The 19217-nt window shown below is 48.7% G+C and overlaps 2 protein-coding genes across 2 annotated transcripts in view; both read right to left on the minus strand.

The window, feature by feature from the left end:
- The window catches only part of LOC144934746 (filamin-C-like), a 181065-nt gene extending 180665 nt beyond the window's left edge, over positions 1 to 400 (minus strand). Inside the window, exon 1 of the mRNA XM_078860852.1 lies at positions 265 to 400. The gene's annotated coding sequence lies outside the window, so the exon portion shown is untranslated. The remainder of the gene's footprint in view (positions 1 to 264) is intronic.
- A 26-nt stretch (positions 401 to 426) lies between these two features.
- The window catches only part of LOC144934747 (uncharacterized), a 106473-nt gene continuing 87682 nt past the window's right edge, over positions 427 to 19217 (minus strand). The window contains exons 6-9 of the mRNA XM_078860854.1: positions 11146 to 11315; positions 8786 to 8897; positions 1127 to 1244; positions 427 to 568 (exon numbers count right to left, since the gene is read on the minus strand). Of these exons, the coding sequence (XP_078716980.1) occupies positions 1206 to 1244; positions 8786 to 8897; positions 11146 to 11315 (321 nt within the window). The 3' untranslated portion in view covers positions 427 to 568; positions 1127 to 1205. The remainder of the gene's footprint in view (positions 569 to 1126; positions 1245 to 8785; positions 8898 to 11145; positions 11316 to 19217) is intronic.

Consider the following 19217-nt stretch of genomic DNA (forward strand, 5'->3'; position numbering starts at 1 on the left):
ACTCCAGTGTCACTGTGCTGAGAGAGTGCACGTTTCACGAGGAGAAGGGTACAAACGTTAAAATCCCAGTTTGGGCTCAACCCAGCCCATCATCCTTCCACGGTTAAGAACGTGGGCATCAATCGCGGCCCATCAACAGTGGTCGCCCCGTGGACAGAATGATCCCCCGACCACGAGAACATTCAATTTCCACCGCTGGCTCAAGGCTGGTAAAACTAACGCGCTGGGGCACGTACACCGGTCCGTCCGCACGCGCCCCTCTACCTTTGTCTGCAGAGACTCGGCCACGCTCTCCGCCTGCCGCAGCTGCAGCTCGAGTTCCACGCCACCGGCCTCCGAGCCGTCCGCGGGCGCCGCTTCCGTGCGTGCGGTCTCCCCCGGGGCTCGCCGCGGCCCCTCGGCACCGTCGCCGAGCGAACTCCCCTTCTCGTCGCGTGCGCCGTCAGGGGTGGCGTCCCTGACGGCGGCGGCGGCGGCCGGGCCTGCGCTCCGTCGCGACGCCAGAGAGTCTCGTGAGGCTTGCAGGCCGGTCACCACCTCCTGCAGCTCCTGCTCCTCCACGCGGGCACTGCACAGGGGTTGCGGGAGGCGTCGTCGTCATCATCAGCATCGATGGCATCGTCATCGCCGTCAATGGGTGGGTAGATGGGAAACTGAGTGAGCGAGTTAGCAAGTGAGTGTATAATTGAGTGAGCTAATAGGTGAGTGTTTGGATAATTGAATGAGTGATTTAACATGTGGCTGGATACTTGGAGCAATGTGTGAATGACTTATGGAATGATGAGGAATAGAGTAGCGGTTAGCGCGCTGCACTACGAACCCCACGACCTGAATTCAATTCTCGCTCATGGCCAACACCGGTGATGATCATCTGAACCGGTCCTGGGTCTCCCCTAGGTCAACTCAGCCTCCAATGAGTACCTGGTGCAGTGTATAAACGTCACCACTGGGAAGACAAAGGTGGTCGGGCGTGGTGCTGGCCACCCACCCCCTCGTGCAATGTACCGGCTTTCGTAGGTGCTCAGTGACAACACTTGCTCAGGCTCTAATGGGGGAACTTTGTCCTGAATGAGCGAGTGACCCGAGTGGTGAGTTAATAGGCGGGCATACAAGTGAGCGACGTCACCTCTGTATCTCCTTGTGCAGGCCGTGCAGCTGCTCCCTCAGGGAATCTCGCTCTCGCTGCAGCTCCTCGCACTCTGCCCTCAGTCCGTGGCACTCTCCCTCCAGCCTCTCCACGTGGCCTACGGAGATCCATGGACCACACACAGCACCTATTAAGGCTGGCACAAGGAAGTAGTATTGCCAGCGACACGTCCAGCTGCAGCTGTCTCCCCGGTGCCGGTATTGACATACCACGCCGGGTACTCGTTTGAGGCCGACTCACCAGAGCAATCGCCCATCCTGAAAGTTCAATCATGTCAGCTGTGGCCACGAGCCACACACGCGCACACACAATCTAAGTGCTGCGGTTTATTCTTCACGCACGTTAGAGCAGACAGGCACCCTGATTCAACATCAAGATGTCATGCTGGGCCGAATCCTCCGTCCATATTCATTGTACTTTTGTGTCAAGGCCTGAGGAACTTGACATTTTTCAAGTTGTTTTTCTTTTGCCATTTTGGTGACCCAATTCGCTCTTCCAATTGAGACTCTAATCCTGGCCTCTTGAGTTCTGATCTGGTTAAACAAAATAAAGAGAACGAAATATGCACGGCTTGAGACTTAGTGAGGCTTTACTGGGTAAACAAGCATAACTACGATGATGATGATGATAATAATGGTCCACTCTCGGCTAAACGGGTCAGTGTCCAGCATGCTCCCCCTCCTGCTTTCTTAAAGACGAACGGGACACGCGCATTTCGCTATGCGTCTAACGCCCCCTTGAAACTCATCCTGGGCAACGCGCAAACGGAGATGAAAGAGCGCACTCGCGCTCCCCTGGAAAAACGCTCGCACTTTCAACTTGCCGGTGTGAAAGCACGTACACAGGTCCCCAAAGTGAGCAAATAAGGAGCCTTGTGAAAACACGCAAGCACGTGGAAGAACCCGACATCAAACGGCAAGGAATAACAGCACCCACGTGCGTGCGTGTACGTGTGTGTGCGTGCGTGCGCACGTACACGCGAGGTGATTTGAAACCGCACACAAGGAGGATTATGAGACCACTAACTCACAGTCGGACAGGGCTGAGGCCAGGTTAAAAAAATATATATAATAACGTCCGTGTATTTCTGTAGGGCTTTGTTTCACGTGAAGCATGCGCACACACACGTACGCACACAGTAATGCTCAATCAAATGCAGTGTATTATATACACAACTTAATAATAATGATGATTTACATGCACAATGATAATAACATAAATGTATATTCCTCTATCAACCTACATGATATCGTCAGCCATGATGAGGGTTTCTAACCATACTTCACCACGCTGGTAAGTGCAGGCTGGTGGATCAACGACTCCCCGACTCTTTCAGATATCAGAGAGCGATGTTATCGACGGCCGGGGTTTGAACTCAGGTGTCTGGATGCATAGCACAGTGTGCTGACCACTGTACCACTGATCCATGCCACAGATCTCAAGACAGCCACAGGCAAATTGATTAACTTGCACTTATTTGCACACACACACATGGTGCTCATTCGACCTTGGAGAATGTTGGGACAAATGCTGTTTGTGAGCACCTATTAAAGTCAACGCAAAACATGTGAGTAGGTTACGTGGGCAATATGCACGTACTCAACAATCTTTGTCACCCCACTGCTGATGAATATCTGTAAGAGGAACTCATTAAATTCAGGTTGAGTTGACCTCGAGAAGGTCACCCCATGTTCTGATACTAATTGCAACCAGCATTGCGCATGGCAAGGAACGGAGCCAAGGTCACTCGCATTATTGCAGTGCATTGCCGACCAACACTCGCCACAACACGCACACCACGCACATTGCATACCCATACAAAGACCCCCCAAGTAGCCTTTAACAGATCGTTGGGGCCTAGTGCTCTGAGCGAGTACCTATGAAGGCCTATACACACAAGCGGGGGCGAGTGGCCAACACCACGTCCGACCGCCTTCGTCTCCCCAGTGCCGACGTTGACACACCGCACCAGGTACTTATTTAAGGCCGAGTCGATCTAGGCGAGGCCCAGGACCTGTTCAGATACATCGTCACCGATGCTGGCTGTAAGCGGAGCTCGATCTTCGGTGGCTGGATTCGTAGCGCAGTGAGGCTCGCTAACCACCACGCTACGTTTCCACCCACACACACCTATGCGCGCGCACACAAACAAACACGCACGCTTCACATACGGTACATACATGCGTTCTGCCATATGCGTTGCATATGGGTGCGATAGGGATCCGTGTATTATTCTTTCCCTGCCGAAATATGATCTGTTTTTGCTCGCCCCAGACGGTGCACGCTGGAAAGGCCGTGGCGGTGCATCTGTGTTGGGAGTCTGTGCTCGAGACCCCAGGGTTTGTGATTTTCGCTCCGCGCAAGCGAAGACGGTCAAACTAACGGGGAAGAAGGCAGGGCTCCCGAGGGCTGAATGAAGAGGTGGTGGTTGTGGGGGCGGGGAGCGTTGGCGCAGCAGTTAGCGCGCTGCGCTACGAACCCAAACCCCGTGACCTGAGTTTGATTTTTTCCCGCTCACGGCTAACATCGGTAACGATTAATGATCTATATGAACCGATCATGGCCCTAGGTTGACTCAGCCTCAAATGAGTACGTGGTGTGGTGAGTAAACATCACCACTGTGAAGACAAAGGCGGACGGGCGGGTACAGTACTGGCCAGGTGCTCGCTAACGCCACTAACAATCTATTAACGGCTACATGGGGAATCTTTGTCTTTGGTGGGGGCGGAGGGGGGCGAGCTCAAGAAAAGGGTTGAGGGTAATGGCCTCCCTCTTCGTGCGCGCGAGCCAGAGGCCCATCGCTGCCGAGGCGGAAGGAGGCACGAGCGTTTGGTTCTGTGGGCGACGCACAGAAGCCGACGGTCGCTTGAGCGTCGAGCACGGGCCGCCTGCAGGGGTTGGCTGCGGTCCGCACGTCGAGGAGCTCCGCTGGCAGGCCCGGCACTGTTTCTGGCGTGCACTAGGCCCAATGCGAGAGCTGGACTGGGATGTCGCCAGCGCTCGGGGGGGTGGAGGGGGGGGTCACCGAGCGACGAGGTGTAAAAACCCAGCAATTTGCTCATTTATAACTCGCGTTTCGCGTTTTCTCCATCATCGGTCACGCTGCTCTTTGTGTGGTAACTGTATTGGGGCGCCGCGGTGGCGAGGTGTTAACCACCTCACCCTGGTATACTGGAGGTCGTGGGTTCAATCCCGACCGTGACGCCTGCATGTCTCTCCCCGTAGTCGCGCACATTTTTCTCCGGGTCCTCCGGTTTTTCCCTCCACATTTAGAAACTTGAGTTTACAGTATTTGTCTGCTATACATTCCACGTGATAAGCCACTTTGTTGAGCCATCATTTGTGGCAAGGTCGCTTCTGAAAAAGAGCTAGAGACCTGAGTGGGCCTTACTTGGTAAAAAATTGTATTTTATTAATGCTGTTACTGGCGATAAATAAAATTGATGATGCTAAAAATCACCAACATGTTCGCTGAGATTCATGTCATGTTCTGCTTTTTCTGCGTGAAAGTGTTTTTGTGTAAAGTACGCCATCGCTTGTTTCTGGACCCGCACGCATTGTTTGGCTGCTGAATCGCTTCTTCAGAGTGTGAGCAGGAAGAAGTCGGTGGCTTGTTGCCATTGAGCCTGCGGAGAACGTCTCCACAGCGCAGGGAGAGAGCAGCTCAACGCAAGCTTCGCGGCCACAAGTGGAACTGGTGTGCTACTACGGCTATTCCGTACCGATGAGTCCGAATCGGAGGCGATACATTTTTCGCAAACCCCGGCTCTCTCGAGTTGCTGGCCATCACCAGGCTGCGGCAGAGACAACGCGCAAGAATGCAACCTCGCGGGTCGGCCAACCGTGCCAACCGCACCTCTGATTAGCACGTTTGGCTGCGTATGGTGCAAAAGAAGTTCAACACGTGCTACGTCCGAGTGGCACCCCGAGCCAAGCCCCGTGTCGTCTCTGGAACCAGACGAGGCGAACATCGCTTCTCCGCTCGTCTGGAAATCACTCCCTCCTCCTCCTCCTTACTCACTCACTCACTGTGACACGCAGCAGCGGCGGGCGGCCTTCTGTGGAATCCTCAAGACCTCTTTCTCTCTCTCTCCAAGTGATTCTCCCACGCCTCTGAGTGTCCTCTTTCTATTCAATTTGTGCGCGTTATCAGCTCGCATGTTCTCCCCTTGGCCACGTGGTATCGTTGTTTTCTCCGGGTCCTCCGGTTTCTACCTCCACGTTCAGAATCAACATGCGTTTAAGATTACTCGGCTGATATAAATGTCACGTGACAAGCCACTTTGTTGAGCTATCATTTGTGATAGTCAGGTCGCTTCTGAAAAATAACTGATAGCTCAGTGGGACTTTCTTGGTAAAGTAAACAAAAAAATAAGTTCTAGTTTATGTATTTATATTTAGTAATTTGCTTGGCTTTCCCATCCTTTGCACTCATTACGTGTTTTTTGTTTGTTGTTGAAACATTTATGACCTGCCCCTACTGGACATCTGTTAAAAAGAGCTTCATAGCTCATCGGATTTCTCCAGGATAAATAACGATTCTGATTCCTGTAATAATGAAGGAATTCATGATGTCATCTTAACGTGCAAAACATGCTGGGATTCCTCCTGATACTTTCTGCCATAATGTTCTGCCTGCATGTTATCATTGACGATGACAGTTCAAGGCAAAGTTACTCCGTCAATCACCGCTGTACCCTACACGTTTTGCCACTGTAGATTTAACAACACACAGACATGTGCAATCCATGTACACCAGCTACTTCCTGCCAATCACCATACAATCCTAATATCGATTTAAAGCTTTCGTGACTGCAGGGATTCATCTTCTTGGTTCTTTCGGTAAAGTCACGTAGAAGGGAAGTAATAAAATAATAAAAATAAAACATAATAAAATAAAATAATTATCACGACGTTTCGGCTACAACGCAAGCAGCGGCTGCTTGCGTTGTAGCCGAAACGTCGTGAGAATAAAACATAATAAAATAAAATAATATTATGTTTTATTTTTATTATTTTATTACTTCCCTTCTACGTGACTTTACCGAAAGAACCAAGAAGATGAATCCTAATATCCTTGCAATCTTCACTGCGTTATCCCTCCCCTAGTCTACTCCGGGGTACGGGAGCAGACAACGACAGTGAGTCACGAGCAGCAAATTACAGCACAAACCAGAGCTCGCATTTCAGCAGCATGAGCAAGCTAACCACCCACATGTACACACACGAGCGCGCGTGTGCATGTACACAGTGCTCTGGAAAGAAATCCGTATGGTGCGCATCTGGAGCGGGGCAGGCGGCCGAGAGATGGGCGCGACGTGGGATGATTTTCAAGGCATGAGCCCAAATTAGAAACGGGCTCCTTGTCACACGAGGGCTGGATCCCCCTCTGGGCGGATTGATGAAATAAGAGCCACATTAAAATTCCCCCGACGAAAACCCGAGGCTGAAGTGGGCTCCTGGTTGAGGGTGTGGGGGGGCTAGAGGGGGCTACAGCGAGGAAGGAAAAGGCCCCCTCCCCCCCTCCCGTGTTGTGGAATTTCGCGAACACACCCCAAATTAACAAACAGCCTCATTGTGCGTGGAAGCTGCCTGTTGCTCGCGGGTTGCCCCGGAGACCACGCAAACAACCTCTCCCAGGGTCAAGGAGAGTGCAGGAGCTACCAAAGAGGCGCTGGGGCAGGAAGCTGTGTGCGTGTGTGTGCGCGCGAGTACTCATGTGTGCCTGATTGCGCGTATACATGTGTCTCTGTCTGTGTGTATATGTGTACGTGTGCATCTGCCGGTCATCTCAGGTAGTCAACCCAGGGTCGACGGACCTGAGATGACCGGCAGATGTTCCGTGACCTCCTGCCAGCGAGCGTTCGACACTTCACGTGGCCTTAGAGCGCACATACCTTGGCACAAGCGCCGTGGTGACGTCACCGCCATTGAGTTGGCGAATGGCTGTTGTTGTATTTGTACGTGTGTCGGTGGATATCTGTCGGTCATGTCAGGCAGTTAACCTGCAACGCGTGGGCCTGTCCGATGACCTCCTGCCACAGAGCCTTCGACACTTCGAGTGGCCTCAAAGTGCGCCTAGCCTAGCACAAGTGCTGTGGTGGCGTCACCGCCACTTAGTGGCAAACGGCGGCTGTTGTCGCTGTGTCTGTGCGTGGTGTTGACCGCACCTCCTCATGCGGTGTGCCGGCTGTCATAGGTAATATGGCTACGTGAACACCAACAGCACGTGAACATCAACACATGTATAAATGTACATGTGTGTGTTTGTATACACGTGGTGTTTGTCTGTTTATCCATGCTCTGTGTATACCCTGCTCTCCCACACAAATACCAATGCCCTCTATGACCTCCTGACCTCTGCTGCCAGGTGCTCGCTAAAGTGGCCCCTCGGGATAGAGTCATCTTAATGGGTGACTTTAATTCCTGAGTGGGTCATCATGCTGATGCTTGGTTAGATTAGAATGCATTGGCCAGATAGGTTCACGAATAATGATAGGAGGCTGCTTCATATATGCAACCACCACCATGCTGTTCCATCAACGGCAAATCCACACAACATATTGAGTGCAGGGCGGGTCCAAGCAGGGACATCTGTCGGACCACGGAATGGCGGAACTGTGAATGCAACAACCTTGACACCAGGGCCTACCGTGGAGTTGATCTACCCACTCACAATCAACTTGTCATCTGTAACATGTGCCTGCCGGTCTTCCTCTGTGGGAGTAGACACTATCTAGGGACGGCAATTTAAATCACAATAACCTGGTCTCAGTTGGCTGTTGAAAGATGTAAGCAAGAATGTGATCATTGCTTGCAGCTGGGGTTGGCATCCCCCCCCCACTCCTATTTCTGTTCAGGGGAATGAATGCCGATCATGCAGCTGCTAAGGATGCACTAGGTATCCAGTCCAGACCTCCCTGGAAACCCTGGCTGATGGCGGTGTTCTGGCAAGCTGAAAGAACGGAACGGATCACCTGTGCTGGCTTGAAATTTCCGGCTGGCCTACCTATAATCCAGATTGGACTGTGTCAGAAATTCACGGATCCCTGAGAGATCTGGACACATTAATGAGCTCATTTGGCAGGCGAGGTTGCATTAGCTGGGTCATGTAACCTGTAGCTCCAGCCATCGCGTGCCAAAGCAGCTTCTAATTGGCTAGAAGGGACTAAACGAGTTAAGCTCGGTCTAAAGAATGGATGAGCTGATGTGAAACAGAATTCGGAGCCGATGAAACTCGCCAATTACTGGTATCAGTGGCATCAAAAGCAGCCTCTATGGAGGAAGATCAGGTCGCATGTTTCTGGGCAGTTGGAGGAAGTCGCCCCTTCAGCAACAACGGAGGGTGGAACAATGATGCTCACAGCAACGAGCAGAGCGCCAGGCGGCTAAAACGCAGCAAGTTGGCACAGTATGGAGTGCAGTGATTGCATCTGCCAGTCATCACACTCAGTCAACCGAGAACACCCGGGTCCGTCCTGTGACCTCCCGCCAGTGAGCGTAGGAGTACACCAAGCCTGTAAAAAATAGCTTTGGGGACATCATCACTGTCACACAGTAACGAGTGTTGCTTGTTGCTGTTATTGTTGCTGATGTTGTTGCTGATGTTGTTGCTGATGTTGTTGTGTGCCCCCTCACCCCGGAGGCGCGTGGAGTCCGTGAAGCCGTGCTCAGCGCTGCGCGGCCGCTCTGAATCCGACTTGTTCTGCTGCTGGCGGAACAGCTCCGCACGCAGGCGGCCCAGCTCCTCCTGCCAGGCGACACACGAAGACAAAGATCCCCCCCCCCCCCGGGTTGCTTTCACAGACTAGTAATAGGTGTTTAGCCTTTCAACTGGTACAAAAACTGACACCTTTATACAAGGCATCATGTTTGCAATAACCACAACAACACAAGCAGTCAAAATGCAAACAAAAAGAAACAACTCTGATGATGATAATGATATGCACTGTCCTTGAAGTTGATTGGTCCACACCCGAGACAGCTTTTCTTAGAGCCTAGTCTCCATTGGTGTTGGACCAGATGACGCCAAAAGGCGTACAACTCAAAGACAGTGCACTATCAGAGTATTGAGAGCTCGGGTAAGCATTTACACTATGAGACATCTCCTTTACCAGTGGCAAAATATAGTAGTAGGTTTTTACCCTTTCAACTGGTACAAAAACTGACACCTTTATACAAGGCATCATGTTTGCAATAACCACAACACAAGCAGTCAAAATGCAAACAAAAAGAAACAACTCTGATGATGATAATGATATGCACTGTCCTTGAAGTTGATTGGTCCACACCTTGAGACAGCTTTTCTTAGAGCCTAGTCTCCATATAATTATTACTATATTTTGCCACTGGTAAAGGAGATGTCTCATAGTGTAAATCTTTCACAGACTGTCGGGGCAAGTGCTGTTAGCGAGCACTTGTGAAGGCCGGCACGGCGCACGACGGCGTGGCGTTGCCACCGCCACGTCCGGCCGCCTTCGTCTCCCCAGTGCCGATGTTTGCACATCGCGCACCACCAGGTATTGATTTTAGGCCAACTTGACTTCGGGGAGGCTCACGCCCTATTCAGATATCCGCCACCGACGTTGGCTGTGAACGGAATGAGAACGGAGGTTGTCGGGTTTCGCGGCGCAGCAAGCTAACCACTCTGCCACCACTCCCACACGTACACACCAAAGACACAAACTGCCACAGAGACGAAGAGACGACATGACATCGCACCCTGCAGGAGAGCTGGCCCCTGCAGTTGGGAGTTTCACACCAGCTTTCTCTCGGATTGATCCACCAACCCTACCTCCAGGTAGGCCACTGGATAACAGGTGTGCGTGTCGTGGCGTGCGAAACTGCCAATGAATTCCCTCGATGCCTTGTGGCCTAAGCATCGGCAAAATCTTATCAATGCATCAATTGACATTTTTGTGCAAGGCTGCAAGGCATTGTTTCATCAGCACATGGGGATTACGACTGAAAGTGATTATCTGATAAATGCATTCAGATAAACAAAACAGATGGAGCGGAGTTGTGGTGGTTAGCGCACGGTGACCATGAGCCGAGCAAGCCGAGCTCCATTACCGGCCAAGGCCAACAGCCGTGGCAAATGATATCCGAATAATTCCTGGGCGACAACCCTGACTGACCAGCATGATGAAGTATGGTCAAACAGCAGTCACGACCGACACCTCTTAGGAAATCCTTCACCCAGGAGCAGACTGATAACACGCTGGAAGATTGTTTTCATACTTTACACAAGAGGTTAACAAGCACAATGGAAACAGGTGAACAATGTTTATAAACATTTTTAAAATACACCAAATCTGAGCGTGTTGTGTAAACTGCGATGTGCATGAACACTAATTCAAGGGCATTAATTATCTTAATCCAGACACGTTACATAAATAGATATTACTGCACATACACAGCACAATTGCGTAACTTTTGTTGAATTTTATACGTGAATAATAACAGCCAATTTTTAAAATATATAAATAGAAGCAGCCTGACAACTTGCTTACCACTAACAAGTAGGATAACTGATGCGGCTCATTAAAATCAAAACGCATTCGCCTAAGTTGATTCATTTCAATTCCAGGGAGATGGAGCGATGAAATCAGCGGAGACGGAGCGAGGAAACCAGCTCAAGAGCTTGGCGCAAAGTCGAACCGTGGCCAACGGCGACGGCTTGGCGAGGCCTTCCTCCGGCATTGTATCGATAATGGCCGTCAAAGCTAATGCCGACAGCGTTTCAACGACAGCGTTTCAATGGAACTAACGGCACCTGTCTTCTTGGTTCTTTCGGTAAAGTCTACGTGACTTTACCGAAAGAACCAAGAAGATGAATCCCTGCAGTCACGAAAGCTTTAAATCGAAATTTAACGGCACCTGCTCGAACGCAAACGAGCGAACTGGAGAGCGAGCGAGCGAGTGCGCGCTCGGCGAGCGGGCAAGCAGGAGCCCCCCGTGCGCGGGGGTGGGCGGGGGCTGGTGGCGGGGCGCCGCACCTGCAGCATGGCGATGTCGTTCTCGCGCTCGGTGGCCGTGTCTTCGAGCACGCGGCGCAGCGTGCGCGCCTGCTCCAGCACCTGCGTGAGCTCGCGCCGCGCCTCCTGCAGCTCGCTCTCCTTCTCGCGCCGCAGCGACTCCAGCTCCTCGCGCAGGGACACCAGCTGGGCTGCACAAAGGCAAAGGATCCCCCCCCCAGTGTGGCCTTAACAAACTGTTTGGGCAAGTGGTGCGAGTGAGCAGCACCTATGAAGGCCGGGCACGGCACACGAAGGGGGGTAAAGGTGGCCAGCACCATGCCCGGCCGCCTTTGTCTGCCTAGTGACAATGTTTGCACACCGACCCCAGGTGCTCATTTGAGGCTGAGTCGACCTAGGGGAGGCACAGAACCGGTTCAATTAATCGTCACTGGTGGCGGCCGTGAGTGGGAATCGAACACGGATTGCCGGGTTCACAGTGCAGTGCGCGAACCACTACACTACCGCTCCCTTGGGCTGCACGCACACACACAGGAAAAGATCCAACACCGCGCTGTATAGCTTTAACAGACCGTTGGGGCAAGTGCTACGAGCGAGCACCTTACACGGTGGAGCGGCGGTGTGGTGATCGCTCTGCCAGGCGGCCATTGTTTCCTCAGTTCTGATGTTACACACACCGTACGAGGAATTAATTTAAGAGCGACTAAGGGAAGACTCAGAACTAGTTCCGATATTTATTTGTCACGAGTGATGTTAGCTGAGGCGGAGATCAAAATCAGATTGTTGTGTCGGTAGTGAAGTGGTGAAGTACGCTAACCACTGCGCCATAATAAACGAGGTTATTGGTTTGGACAATAAGCATTTGTTGCGAGAAAGTCTTGTTTATTACAATACATGGTTTGGAATATCAATCGTATTGGATATTTTTTTGATTCCTTAAAAAATATACCAACTCAAAATGAGGCCATTAATTTATACGTAATTATTTTCTGTTCTAAATGCATTTTAAGGCAGCGAATGAGAAATATTGTATTCATGCAGGTGGGGTCATTTCTCCCACCCTCTAAAAAGAAACCCAGTTTCTGACAGACCTTCTAATTTATGTGTCTTTATGTAATACCTTGACCCAGGAGTAGAATACATTTTAAACGCATCTCCTTATGAATGCACGTGATAGCTGAACAGGGGGATGTAATTGGGAACAACTTGTTTTTGGGAAAAAAATTATTCGAAATTACAACTGTTTTCTCCCATTACCATCACCTACGATAAATCACCATCAAAACCAAGCCCGGCTCACCCACCCACCAGACCTGAGAGCAGCTTCGGCGTGCCCACTCCGTAGTGGCGCAGGTCTGGGGCAACTACCAAGCGCCAATTACGCACGGCACCTGCGCAAACACCGCGAGGGGCTCCCGGCCCTTCGCCCCAGCTCTTGGTGCGCGCTGGAGAAACTGGCAGCCGCCGCCAAGCCCAGCCAGACAACATTTCCTCCCGTCATCATTCGAGGCCAAAGTAACTCTGGGTCTGAGCGGCACACGCCTTTAATCAGGCCACGTAGAAAAAGTGTCCCCCCCCCCCCCCCACTGTCAATGCTCGTCTGCGTTGGCAGCACCGAGCCAGTGGTGGAAGTTACGCATTCCTGTGGTTGGCTTCTGCAATAGAACAACCGCTGCAGCCTTCAACGCAAAGGTGGCGCTTATTGCATCGACCCCCCCCAGAGGTACGGTGGGGCTGAGCCGACTCCGAATCGGGATTTGAGTTTGTAACGTTCAGATTGAGGAGGCGGCCATATGGTTGAGTGATGGCACCGTGGGAATGCTGCGTTTGAATTCAGGCAGTCGCCTGTGATTAAGACGGGTTCTCAAGTGTAGAGAGTTGATGGCCTCAGCCAGGTTGACAAGAGACTGCATAAAAAACCGTCACCTTGAATTTGGTTCTGCGCCTAAGTTGGATAAATTCAATCGATGATAATAAAATATAGTGGCTTGATCCAGCGACAAATATGACTCTCTGTAGCATGGTGGGTGGGAAAGTCACTTCAAGGGGCCTTATAAGTAGTCTGATGGGATCCACTTTTGTCCACTATCTTGTAACATTCAGGGTTGCACTGCTCTGTTGGAGACCCGAATGGACATTTCACGTGATTACACCGAAAGCGCAATCACGATAAAATTGCAGGAAAATTAAAAAAAAAACGTAAAAGTGTTAATTTTCAGATGTCGAGTTGAACTTCCGAAGCGCACCCCTGCCTGGCGACACGATGAAGCGTCAATGGAAATAAATACGTTCTCATCTTGTTCCCATTCACCTAGATATCAGCTGTGGGAAAGACAACGCTCCAAAATGAAATGAATTTGCTTATCGCAGCAGCAGCAGCATGCAAGTGGCTCACCGACATTCACGCCCTGATTGTCAATGAGACCACGCATGACCCATTTACAGGGGCTACGATTACTTACCTAAGATCCATTGGCATACTCTCTGAGATGCACACACGTGTGCAATACATCTAAGCCTGCTCACGATTTACATTGCATTGCGAATCAAAATGTATGCACCGTAACGTTCGCTCGACGATGCATGCACAAAATTCGCAGCGATGCCACACTTAAACTAGCATTGGCCAGTGCTCATCACCAATGGCGAGTCCCAGGAAAAGCGGTACAAATTCACATTCCTATCACAGGGATTATTTCTTCATTAACTTATTCACCTTTGAATTCCCACCAAGACAATAAGCCTCGCCAGTTGGTACGCATTTGACCGACCCAGAGAGGTAATGATTATGATTAGCTAGCAGGACTGAACCGACATTTTTTAAGTTGAGACTTAGAATGAGAACAGAGCTCCAATAAGCACTCTGCACACCTGCATATAAAATGTGCATCACTGGCTCAGGACCAGTTGTAAATGGATAATGATTCTACATTAATCACCTGACTTTTTTAATCATGACGCCCCTGTTTCATTTTTAATGCTAAAGAAATATTCCCAATAGTAGACCAGTCTGCCAATAAAAACCCAAAAAACCTTTTAAGAAAAAATCTGACTTTTGTAAAAGTGACATGTCATTTCCATTAATGTTTTTTTATGACTGCTGAGAGCGTGCAGAAATGCAATACATTCAATAAAAAGCTTATAAAGTTAAAGAGAAAAAGAAATGAGAAATCAATGAATAAATGTACTACCTATTAGAACGAACCAGAGAAGAGGCCAAGAAACACAAGCGCTAACCATGGGCCACAATTAAAATGTCTCAACTCCAACATGTTGGCTGGTGGCCTGACTGGCACTTCGTAGCACTCGGCACAAAAAAACACATGTCCTCACTACGCTGGCATGCATTGCCTTGACTTTAGAGGCTTCTCCGTAGAGTTCGGCACTAGCACTTTGTATTCAAGTCAAAGTTAATTTATTAGGTATAGCCCTGTGAGCCATTCGGCTCTTGAATCGGGTGCAACCGCAACAAACAAAAAACATGAACAAAAAACATCTTAAAGTGAATATGTGACTAAGTGCAAACAGAAAATCCAAGAAAAGACAGAAAAATATTGCAGAAAAAACACCGTACACCAACGCTGTGTGCAAAAATCCCAGTGGGATGCAAGTCAAACAACAACAACCACAAGACAACTTAGATTAAGGCCATCAGTCTAACTCTGTACTACAACAAACAAACATGGCTAAACCAATACACTTTTCGAAATCACCAAAATAAAGCCATGAAAGCAATGAAAAAGCAATCATAGGAACTGTGACTATATACTGTGTATCAATAGGTCAGTGTTAATGTGTCATTTTATTCAGGAACTATGTGTTATCTTGGTGTGGTCTGGGACTGCTGTGTTGTTGTTGTTGCCGCTGCCTTGCCCGAACTTGATCAATAGGAATCATATAATTAACGCATTGATTATTTATTTGTATTTAGTGACTTGCTTACCATTTCATGTATTTTGCACTCCCTATCGTTTTTTGTATCGTTTGCTGCTGTGACTTGCTGACCGGCCCATACTGGACATCCGTGGAAAAAAAGCTTCATAGCTCATCGGATTCCTACAGTCTAAATAAAGATTCTGATCCTAAATCTTTGAGCCACACGTTGGACACCGCAACTGAAGATAGAATAATATCACCCACATTATCAGCAATCACCCTTCGTCGGTAATGTAGATCAGTCGCTCTGTGGATGAAGGCGCTTGACTTGCAATTGGAAAGTGCTGGACATTTTGCTGCTATAAATGTCTAAACGATAAGCCACTGAGCTATAATTTGTGGCCAGGTCACTTTAAAAAAAAAGAATAAGTTAATATCTCAGTGGGCTTTGTCTGGTAGGATAGGGATGGTTTCGTTTTATTTGTATGTTTTTAGATTGTTTATTTACCTTTATTGTACTTTGCACTCCTATCGTGTTTTTGTATCGTTTGTTGTTGTAACGTTCTCACCCCGTGCTCCTACTGGACATCAGATTGTTTTTTTCTCCAGGACAAATAAAGATTCTGATTGTGAAGGTACGAGCATAAATCGTGGTTTTGGATCAGTTCGACGTGAGAATCACTTTGTGCGAAAGTGAACAGTGGTCATCCCATGGTAGAACTGGCCTCAATCAAGTCAATGTGGAATTGATGTCACTGGCTCATGGTCACTCGTGTTTTGCACACTTAAAAGGCCCCACACAACGCCCCCTCCCAGTCCCGAATCATCCCACAAAAAGCCATCTCCGAAAAAACGTTCCCAAAAACTTTTCAATCGCGAAGCTCATTCCTGACTACTTCCTTTCCGCCTCTAACCTCACCGCCTCCGTGCCTCAGCTGACCATGACCCACAGATGTGGAATTCAAGTAATGGAGACGGTGTGGACGGTTGTGGGAGGTTGGGGGGCGTCACGTGACCCCTAGCGTTCTCAGCATCTCTGCCCTGCTTACGGATCAACGGAGACAGCGCGGACCCTCGTTCGACGCACGGCACGCCCCGGCCCTCAAGTGCACCCCAGCCCAGCTGCCTGCGAGGACCGGCCGAGGCGGCCCACGGTTTCCAAGAAGTGTCAGAGCGGTTTTCGGTGATTTTTTAATTAAAATCAGCGCAGTTTGCGAACAATTTGAAATTCCTAAAAACTTGAAGAAAAAAAAATTGACTCCCCTGATGAAACCTGAAAACCTTTGGGGATGAAATCCAAGAAGCGTGCAAATGAAACATAGAGAGAGAGAGGGCGAAAAAAAAAACAGCGTTTTCATGTTACGAGACGTTAGGACCAGTAAAATGTTTTCGGTATGTTCTTTTAAAATGCGAGTAAATCACAGAGGCTGGAGTGACCAACACAGCGACACTAGAGAAATGTATACATTTGCCAGACTGCTACGGCTTGTCTAAGTTGAGGCCAAGTTTGGCTCTAATGAAAAGCATGAGCATACGCGAAAACAACACCAAGGTGAACTGTACTGGTGGGTTGTTTTTTTATTCAGCACTGCTAAAGAAACATGGTACTAATGCAAGAGAGCATGCAGGTCTGACGGTCACGACTCGCACCGCGGCAAACTGGGTCGAACTAGGAACGCGATTTGTGGCATCGCAGACCAAAAATGTTTAAATCGCTTTCGTAAATTTGGGTGAAATTGAGAAAGCGATATTAATCATTATAAATCCCCCCGTAGTTTTCCCTAACATCGAGCTGCGAGTCCACAATTATTGTCAAGCCAACCTTTTTAGGAAGAAACCAAACACCAACATCCGACGACACATCACAGCACCAAGTGACTGCATTATTGGCTTCTAGAGGCTAAATATTAGCATTGTGGGAGAGGTTAAGGCACAGAACTCCGTGTATGACGTATCTCTCATTAATAACATGCATTCCCAACAAAGCTTACTAAACAGTAACCCTGCAACATGCAATTCCCCTTTCACTGAAAATCTGGCAGATCAACTGGAAGGTTGAAATTTTGCCGATCACGACCAATACCGATGCCAATTATTTACCCACGAAAGTCTAAAAACAATTTTTCAGCAATGTCCTACATTGGGGTGGTTGGCCAATTACCATTGGCAAGTGTTTGACTTCAAACGGGAGTAAACCAAAGTGCCAGGAGAAAACACGCATACACAGGGCGTGACGCTCACCTCTCCCATTCCCTGGCCACCTCACAATGCCATGCCTGCAGTACCCACAGCGTCCTGGCGTTCACCCATCCAAGCACTAACCAGGCTCAAACCTGCTGAGCCTCTGAGATATGACAAGATCAGGCACATTAAAGGGGGTTTGATTGCACGCAATCAGCAGGTGAGGTTTGCTAATACTGAATCCTAACTTCTACCCCAGGGAGAGTGGAAGAGTCAGCTGATACAACATTAGGGAGTAACAGCATCTGAGATGCAGCTCTGCAAAATCCGCTTCGGTTTTGTGGGCCTTTCTCAAACAGGAACGGTTGTGACCGCTTTGCAAACGTTCCGAATCGATGATTTGTCTCATGACATGTTGCCAAGAGCACAAATCGGCACAAGATTAGTGGAAGATGACCAATCAAATGCAAAAAGGAAATGGCGCATTTGTTCGAGGTGGCACTCGTTATAAATATAGAGCTACACTGTTGGTGGGCAACCAGGATGACAGCTGCATTTCTTACGCGCAACGTTGCAGCAAGTGTCAAGCGTTGCGAAGCGAACGGTTGATTAAGAGCAGCAGAGATCTACTGCAAGGAAAAGGTTGCTCGCCTTTATACAAAAGTAAAACGCCACCTCTGTTTAAAAACTGCCCCTGTGTTTTGCTCACAACGAATAGTGCTGACGGAGCAGAGAACAGTGCCCCACAAAGGACTATCCCTGGACCCGCCGCTTCCACCGTCCAGAGGAGAGGAGCTCATTATTCACCCCGTGACGGACCGGTGGCATCCCGAGAGGCAAAGTTTTTTTTATATAAACAACCAAACAAGAAAAGGGTCAGCATCGTCACAGGGAGTCGAGAGAGAGACGGGCGAGGTGGGAGTGGGCGAGAGAGAGCAGAGGCTGAAGGGGTTCGGGGAGTAAGAGAAGTGGTGCCTTTGGAACATGCGGCTTTAATCAGCAAGAAAAATTATTCTGGCTTCCAAAAAAACTCACCCATCATCACTTATTCTGTGCTGTAATATAAACAATGGATGTCACATATATGCTCAACTACATAACAACAAAAGCATTGTTAATTTTTCTTAAGAAAACAGCAGACACGTTTCTATTTGGATGCCAAACAAAGAAGATTATCAAAATGATACTACCAACTGTGTAAATATGTTTGTATACGTATGTTGTTGAACTTCTTTCGCACCGTACGCGGCCGACTGTGCTAATCAGAGATGCGGATGTGCCGAGTATTCTGTGGATGTGTGTACACAGTGGCGGCGGAGTGTTTAGCAAACTGTCCTGCAATCCCAGAAGCTTGGGCTTGACTCCAGGTCACGCGTAATAAAACCAGTGGCAATTGGTGTCTAACCTGTCCCTGGGTTTACACTGCTATACTTGGCCTAGAATATGAAAAAGAACCATCAGGAGTAACAAAATAAAGGTGGCTGAGAATTGTGCTGGCCACACCATCCATCCACTCATCCATATGCTGCATAGAGGCAACGAAGATAAAAATAGAATTGATCAAGCTTTCAGCCACATTCATCAGGAATCAAACTAAGTGCCCATACTCTTAGGTGTTTTCGGTAAAGTCACGTAGGTAAAAAATTAAAAATTAATAAAAGTAATAATGGAAATAAAATATTATTAATAAAAGTAATAATGGAAATAAAATAAAATAATTATTTTATTTTATTTCCATTATCACTTTATTAACTTTTAATTTTATTTGTTTACCTACGTGACTTTACCGAAAAAACCTACGAGTATGATGTATTCAACCATTGACCTTGATTACAATCAATACCGAATTAAAAACACCAAGTGAAACCGTTATCCTCAAACTAAGTGCCTTCTGAGCAAATTCATCTCCAAACTAAACTCCACCCCATCCTGTCCATCATATTTAACACTCCGCCAGCATGACCTGTGATGCATCCAAGCGAATGATAATTGGCTGCAATGTCAAACGTTTGCTTTTTGTTCTCAGTGACAGTAAA

This window comes from Lampetra fluviatilis, chromosome 11 (genome assembly GCF_964198595.1).
Source record: "Lampetra fluviatilis chromosome 11, kcLamFluv1.1, whole genome shotgun sequence".
Classification (NCBI taxonomy): Eukaryota; Metazoa; Chordata; class Hyperoartia; order Petromyzontiformes; family Petromyzontidae; genus Lampetra; species Lampetra fluviatilis.